The following is an 8,488-nucleotide window of genomic DNA, read 5'->3' on the forward strand; positions in this document are numbered from 1 at the left end:
TTTCATTGAAGTGTTTTGCATCTTATGGCAGGGAATATTAATTCAACTTATTTCCTTGTTCCTCATAAAATACTGATGACAAAAAGGCACATTTTTTTCAATACGTGCATGCTTTTTTTATATAAATAATCATAAAAATAATTACTGTTGTGTTATTTCAGACAGATAAGTTTACACAAGGAGAAGAGGTGGATGCATTTTGGCAATATGAGGATGGGACAGAAAAGTGGCTTCGCGGGAAAATAACAAAAAGCTATGCAAATGGTAAGGCTTAGTTATTTTTTGAGTGTTTGTGATAAATGTTTTGACCATATTTTATATTACTATATCTTATATATAATGTAGCAAAAATCATTCCATACATGGAAGCATGTTATAAAATGACTCACGGCAGGACTGACTTTAAACTTAAGATGTCGAGTTGAAGTATTTTGTTATTAATGTTAAGATTTGATTTAAACTGAGACAAAACAAGACTTGCTACCAAACAAACATATTGAACAATTTAGATGTGGCCTTGACCATTAAGTTGACCCTGACTCACTCTCAATATTAAATTTATGAAATTCTCTTGTTTTTGCTGGCTATAACTTTGTTATTTATAAATGGATTAACTTCATATTAAGACACAACATCTGTAATGTCAGAGCCTTCGTGTATATCAAACTCAAATTGACCTTGACTCATGTATGACCTTGATCTTGAAGGTCAAATTATTAAATTTTCACTGATTATTATTATAATTGGCTGTAACTTGGAAATTAATTAATGGAATATTTTCATACATGGGCCAAAAGTCCTTCCAAAAGGTTGAAGTGACCTTGACCTTTAGTTTCTAATGACCTTGACCATCAAGGTCAAAGTCAAATGCTGAGGTTTGGGATATTCTATTTTTCACTCTACAAATGATTATAGTTAGTATAAGAGGTCAGGTATTGCACTCTTGATGTCTAAATATTCAGTGTCAACATTCTTGAAATAGACATAAAAATGTTATCGTAAACTTACGAAAATTGAAAATAGTTAAAGAAGAAATATGCATTTATTGATGATAAAAAAGCGACTGATTGATCAACAACTAATATTATGAACAAAGAAAGAAACTTTAAAAAGGCATTATTTGGGGCTCTCCAGAATTGGTGGTTGTCCACTTTTTTGTGGCCCCTGACCTATATTGTATTAACACAAAAAAAACCAGATATCTTCTATAAAATATAAACATGCAGATTTTAATTTACAGGAGACTATGCAGTAAAGTACCATGATGGAGTTGCTAGAGTGTCATCCTCCTGGGTCAAGGCACCAGTCTTGTAAAATAACATTTTGCTACATTGTGAATGGAGTGAAAACTTTTTTGTATATGTGTATATACATGTATTATAATTTGTTTGTTGTTTTTCAATTGTTGTCTCAAATATAAATCTCTTGTATATTTTAGTCTTGATGGAAGCTCAAATATATGATCATATTTTGAATATTTGATCTGTTTTTATGTGGAGGGAATTTTTTGCTTTGCAGTTAAAGCTCTTTAGCGCTTGATATCAAGTAAGGTTATAGGTCAGAACTTTTAATTGCACTAATATTTATTTTTTCCAACAAGCACTCTTAAAGGTTTTCGTTTTTTTTGCCATTTCTTTAAGAGTTCTGTGGAATCAATCAATTAGTTGTTGTATCAATATATATACAAAAAAGACCCCATCTAATGTCACTTTTTGTTATAGTTAGATAGGATAGTAAGCTGGTAGATATTTGTTTGTAAGGAAAATATACTGTATTAATAGCGGCACCTATAATGATGGTATTAATAAAATGTGACAGATCGATGCTTTTTTTTTAGTTGGAAAAAGCATACAATTATATTTAAACCTAAATTTGACATCAGATATATATTCATTAATGAGAATCATTCGCACATTTTTGCTTTGCAGTTAAGGCTCTGTAGCACGTGATATCAAGTTAAGTTTTAGGTCAGAACTTTAAATTGCACTAATATTTATTTTTTCCAACAAGCACTCTTAAAGGTTTTCGATTTTCGCCATTTCTTTAAGAGTTCATTGAAATTAATGAATTATTAAATATTATATTTATAAAACAACCTATTATCACTGTTTGTTGTACATAGAATGATTGTAGACCCAAAAATTCAATTAATTATCTTAGCTCAAAATATAATTATAACATGTGTGCATCCGTCACAACAATTCTATCAAATTGTTTTATCTGTTTTGTTAAGGGGGAACGGTTCCACTTAATAAAATGTATTACAGATATTTTTCTATTTTGATGAGGGAACGGTTCCTTTTACCCGTAATAATTGGCTCTAACTTCTAAAGTATTACATTTTACTATATGAAATTGTTTAATCTGTTTTTTTTTTGTTTTTTTTTTAAAGGGGAACAGTTCCACTTTAGAAAATGTGTAATAGATTAGATTTATAATTTACTTGTTTTTGTTTATGAGGGAACGGTTCCTTCTTACCTGTAACATCAGTCTAAATTCTTAGCTTCATCAAACTGGTTTATCTGTATGTTGTTTTTTTGTGGTGAACGGTTCCACTTTAAAAAAAATGTGTTATAGGTTAGTTTTGTAATTTATTTTTATTTCGATGAGGGAACGGTTCCCTCTTACATGGCTCTAAATTTTTGTTAATTATTGCATTTTATTCTATCAAATTGCTATATCTGTTTTGTTAAGGGGGAACGGTTCCACTCTAGAAAATGTGTTATAGATAACTTTTGAAATTTATTTTTATTTCGATGAGGGAATGGTTCCCTCTTACTAGTAACATGGGTCTAAATTTCTAAATTATTGCATTTTATTTGATCAAATTGCTATATCTTTGTTAAGGGGGAACGGTTACACTCTAGAAAATGTGTTATAGATAACTTTTGAAATTTCTTTTTTAATTCGATGAGGGAACGGCTTACCGGTAACATGGCTCTAAATTTCTAAATTATTGCATTTTATTCTATCAAATTGCTATATCTGTTTTGTTAAGGGGGAACGGTTCCACTCTAGAAAATGTGTTATAGATAACTTTTGAAATTTATTTTTATTTCGATGAGGGAACGGTTCCCTCTTACCGGTAACATGGCTCTAAATTTCTAAATTATTGCATTTTATTTGATCAAATTGCTAAATCTTTGTTAAGGGGGAACGGTTCCATTGTAGAAAATGTGTTATAGATAACTTTTGAAATTTGTTTTTTAATTCGATGAGGGAACGGTTCCCTCTTACCGGTAACATGGGTCTAAATTTCTAAATTATTGCATTTTATTCTATCAAATTGTTATATCTTTTTGTTAAGGGGGAACTGTTCCACTCTAGAAAATGTGTTATAGATAACTTTTGAAATTTATTTTTTATTTCGATGAGGGAACGGTTCCCTCTTACCAGAAACATGGATCTAAACTTCTAAATTATTGCATTTTATTCTATCAAATTGTTATATCTGTTTTGTTAAGGGGGAACGGTTCCACTCTAGAAAATGTGTTATAGATAACTTTTGAAATTTATTTTTAATTCGATGAGGGAACGGTTCCCTCTTACCGGTAACATGGCTCTAAATTTCTAAATTATTGCATTTTATTTGATCAAATTGCTATATCTTTGTTAAGGGGGAACGGTTCCATTGTAGTAAATGTGTTATAGATAACTTTTGAAATTTGTTTTTTAATTCGATGAGGGAACGGTTCCCTCTTACCGGTAGCATGGCTCTAAATTTCTAAATTATTGCATTTTATTCTATCAAATTGTTATATCTGTTTTGTTAAGGGGGAACGGTTCCACTCTAGAAAATGTGTTATAGATAACTTTTGAAATTTATTTTTTATATCGATGAGGGAACGGTTCCCTCTTACCGGTAACATGGCTCTAAATTTCTAAAATATTGCATTTTATTCTATCAAATTGTTATATCTTTGTTAAGGGGGAACGGTTCCACTTAAGAAAATGTGTTATAGATAACTTTTGAAATTTGTTTTTTAATTCAATGAGGGAACGGTTCCCTCTTACCGGTAACATGGGTCTAAATTTCTAAATTATTGCATTTTATTCTATCAAATTTTTATATCTGTTTTGTTAAGGGGGAACGGTTCCACTTAGAAAATGTGTGTCTTCGATAAGTTTTGAAATTTATTTTTTATTTCGATGAGGGAACGGTTCCCTCCTACCAGTAACATGGTTTTGTTAAGGGGGAACGGTTCCACTCTAGAAAACGTGTTATAGATAAGATTTGAAGTTTATTTTTTATTTTAATGGGGGAATGGTTCCCTCTTACCGGTAACATGGCTCTTATTTCTTAATTATTGCATTTTATTTGATCAATTTGTTATATCTGTATTTTTTAAGGGGGAACGGTTCCACTCTAGAAAATCTGTTAAAGATAAGTTTTGAAATTTACTTTTTATTTCGATGAGGGAATGGTTCCCCCGTAAGCATAATGTATTTCTGATTACTGAAAAATTGCTTTTTATTTATACAGACATGTTGTATTCTGTACATAGCTTTTGTTTTTCGGGGGAACGGTTCCCCCGAAAGCATGTGCAAAAGAAACAAAAAATAAAATTTGGATGTTTACTTTAGCTGTTTGTCTTTTACTTTTCACAAAACAATACCATTACTTTAGCTGAAAATAATGTAAAAATAGTGCCTTAAAAAGGGGAACGAGTGTATTTCCCCTTTTTAAAATATATCGAGTTTTTTGAAAAATTGATAACAATGTGAGATCACAGTCTTAGTCCGGTTAAAATATTTATCTTAAAACCTACATTTCAGTAAAAAAACATTTACCTATTATTCTTAGTTATACATAATTAACTAAAAATATTGACAGAATATTTTCGAGCCCACCATTTTGATTTCAATAGACATAATCACATAAATATCATATAAATATCATTTTGAACAATAACTCTATCAAACTTTCAACTGTTACATTGAAACGTGTAAAAGTTCAAACTAAATGTATACTTTTCATCATGATGTAACTTAACACCAGTCAACCTTAAAGATTTTTATCCGATGTTTTGGTTTATAGAACCCTTTTTCAGAATAAGACACATAAAGTTTTCTAGATTTCTGACAGTATGCCACAGCTTCCGGGTACCATTTACCAAGCTTCTTATTCATCGTTATCTTACACGGCTTACAGCTGTCTGATACTCTTCGCAAATTGTCGTCACTATCTTGAGCCAAACAAACAAGAAATGTGCCATCATTTAATTCACAAATACCTCGTAGATATTTTCCTACCTCTGCTTGTTGATATGTATCTAAAAGATTTCCCTGCCAGTCTAGTTGTTTTACACCATTCTCAAGAGAATAACCATAGTCACTAACATATATAGACGTTCCAGCTGTATTAACCGTGACATATTCGGGAAAGCTGAACAGACTTTTATCTGCGTTTAACCGTTGCAATATTTTACCTTGCAGGTCCAGAATTAAAACTTTCCCTGGATTAACACATGACACAACAAGTTTATCTTGGCTGTAAGCAATACCATAACAGTCCTCGTTGATATTTACCTTACGTTCAGAAACTATGTGTTGATTTCTCAGCAACATGAAATGAATACTTGTGCCATCAGGTACAGTAACGACAAACCTATCATCCGTTAAAGCTGAAACATCAAAAGGTGACTCTGTTAATTTTATCTCTGATACGACTTTCTTCTGAACTGTATCATAAAATTTTACATTTTTATTGTCGCTGTGATCACACATAACAATCTTATCGAGCTTGATAACTTCTATCCCGGTTATGTTACATTATGTGTATCCCGATGAAGAATTCAAATCTATATCTTCAACAACCTCAAGATGTAGCATCTTATCCTCAGACAATGTTGACGTAGGTTTCATCACTGGAACATATCTACCCATGGATGTTTTCATTGTAATAAGTTCTCCCAGTTGCTTGTGTCTATCTAACATATCGACAATATCACTGTTTTTGACAAATGATACAGTCTTGATAACATCTTCACGACTATATTGTTTTTGCTTCATAATCATTTCTTTAACTCGTTTCTTTGTTGTTTTTTTTTCATTTCAACAAACAGTTTATCAAGGCATTTTCTTTGTATCAGGTTATCAATGCGTTTTCGTTTTTCAGTTAGTTTGCTTGTGATTTCTTTTACACCTGTCGACAAATCATTTAGATTCGCTTGCTGTTTAATAAGTATGTTGTCAGCTTCTTTGACAACATGTTTTTCCATTTCGTCTAGACGTGTATTTATTTCTTTTCTGAATTGATGAATCGCCTTTATTATGCCATCGTGGTTTTGAGAAATAGCTTTCATCTCATCTTTTACTCTCTTTATCTGTGATTTAAAATTATCCTCCAGTGCTTTCATTTCTGCCATTATTTCATTAAGTTCTTCACTGTCTAGAATATGCTTCGAGAGTTTCGGTATGTATACCACATTACATAACCTGTGATTCTGCGTTACACAAACACTGCAAGCAACGATGTCATGATCTTTGCAGTAGAATTTCAGTTTTTCATCTCCATGATCATCACAACTATCAAATTCATCTTGGACGACTGGAACGCTTGGTGTAGTTGGCATAGAGTCTCGATCTAGTAGAATATGATGACACGATGGAGTTTGTTTCTTGTGGTGCTTGTAACAAGTGTCACAAAGATGTTCTTTGCAGGTTGAACAATAACCTTTTGCTGGTACCCGGGCACCATCTCTATCACACGGGATACAGAACAATATAAAGTCCTCAGCAGAACCTCGTGAAAGAGAAAATGTCTTTTTTGGTTTTGATTTACCAGAAACTTCCATCGTTGGTTCGTTCTGAAATTCATTTATTAATGACAGTTCAAATAGTAAAGATGTAAGTTCAATTTTTTGACAACGAATAAACAAACTATACAATGTAAAACGGTCTTATTTCGTATTTCTAGATAAGTAGTTTCTTTATTTTATTGTTCTGACTTGTGAACTCAATCCAATACCAATTTTAATATAATCAATTAATATTAATCTAATAATAAACACATACATGGATTTACAATTGATTCGAATTTCGAATTTTAAAGCCAAAAAACAATAAACGTGGATATTTTTTTTTTAATAATAATGCATGTTGTTATCTAAAGTGTGTGTATCACCTTACCTGTAATTGGTAAGTATATTTTACCTTTTCGTCATGTCGAATTTTAGCTTTTAAAATTGTCAAAACATTTTCAATCTATTTCATTTTAGTTTTAAAATGTGCACATGAATAACCCTTTGAGAATGTTGTAGGAAACAAATATTTAACTCGACGTGCAGATACAGTAGGAAATTCATTCATTCATTCATTCATTCATTCATTCATTCATTCATTCATTCATTCATTCATTCATTCATGATTACTTTAAATTTTTGAGACCGTACCATAATCATTTAGCTGTAACGTTGGGCGGGGTTAGGCTTATGCAGTTCTTATTTTCAATTACCAATGAATTCGGCTAATAAATTGATTGGAATGCAAAATGAATCAATGACATATATCTGATTGGCCCCATATGTATGTTCACACCCCAAAATCTTGTGAAAACATTCCATCAATTAAGTTTTATTACCCTTTAATCAACAACAACAACAAAATAGTACATTTGTATCTTTTTTCAATATAAATTGGTACCTTTCGTTTCGCGTTGAATAAAAAACATTTTAAATAAAGAATCAAACAATGAAATACAAATTTGATGACCGCTTTGATTATAATTGTTGATACAATGTATTGTCACGTTTCTTTGTTCCTTTTTCCGGTTAATTACGCATTTCATAGGACCGGTATAATTCACTGAAAAAGGTTGAATCAATGACACAATTCATGCATTAAGATCACGTGACATGGGGTGTAGACACGAAATTTCGAGCAGTAAAATTTTGGAATAAAACTTGATTTAAAGCATAGTTAAATTTAGAAATAAGTGACAGGAATATTATTTGAGTGACATATAGGATTAATACTTGATGCCTCCGAAGATAAATAGTGATAAAGCGAACTCAGAGTCGAAGAAAAAGCGAGGAAAAAGGAAAGTTATTTCACCGATAAACTTAGATAACACAGACTTTACACACATAACGGGGGAAACCGGTTTGACCAGTGGTCAGGAAACGGACAGTACACAAAGTGTGAGTAAACAAAACAAACGACTTAATACTTCTTCGCCGGACTATTTCAAATTTGGCGCAAAGACTTATGAAATGGATAACAATATACCATCCAGTATGGCATATACCCCTCCCATTCCGAACCCTTTAAACATGACATTCATGTCACCACAGTCATACATGCCTTTCAATGCTGCCGGTGTACAGAGTATCAGCCCGCCACCTTGGGCTGCTGATTTGATAAACGATATGAAACAAATTAAAAAGTCAATGTCTAAAATTGATAGTATTGAAAAAGCCGTAAATAGGGTATGTTTGAAAGTTGATACATTAGAAACTAAAGTCAAAGACATTGACATACGAGTTGA

The 8,488-nt window shown here is 31.6% G+C and overlaps 1 protein-coding gene across 1 annotated transcript; it reads right to left on the reverse strand.

Annotated features, from left to right (window-relative positions):
- Positions 1–4,710: 4,710 nt before the first annotated feature.
- Positions 4,711–6,852, reverse strand: LOC132712929 (uncharacterized). Its single transcript, XM_060695364.1, has 2 exons — positions 6,028–6,852; positions 4,711–5,713 (listed from the first exon to the last, which is right to left on the reverse strand). The coding sequence occupies exons 1-2, from the start codon at positions 6,795–6,797 to the stop codon at positions 4,990–4,992; spliced, it is 1,494 nt and encodes a 497-aa protein (XP_060551347.1). The 5' UTR covers positions 6,798–6,852; the 3' UTR covers positions 4,711–4,989.
- Positions 6,853–8,488: the final 1,636 nt, after the last annotated feature.

The sequence above is a fragment of the Ruditapes philippinarum genome, unplaced genomic scaffold (genome assembly GCF_026571515.1).
Source record: "Ruditapes philippinarum isolate M1 unplaced genomic scaffold, ASM2657151v2 ctg6952_1_1_1_1, whole genome shotgun sequence".
NCBI classification, from domain to species: domain Eukaryota; kingdom Metazoa; phylum Mollusca; class Bivalvia; order Venerida; family Veneridae; genus Ruditapes; species Ruditapes philippinarum.

Bases quoted from the DNA above. Each gene is read 5' to 3' on its own strand.
- LOC132712929 (XM_060695364.1), bottom strand. From the start codon at position 6,797: ATGGAAGTTTCTGGTAAATCAAAACCAAAAAAGACATTTTCTCTTTCA. The intron at 5,714-6,027 runs GTTAAAGAAATG...GTGTGATCACAG, and splicing joins AAAAAACAACAAAGAAACGA to CGACAATAAAAATGTAAAAT.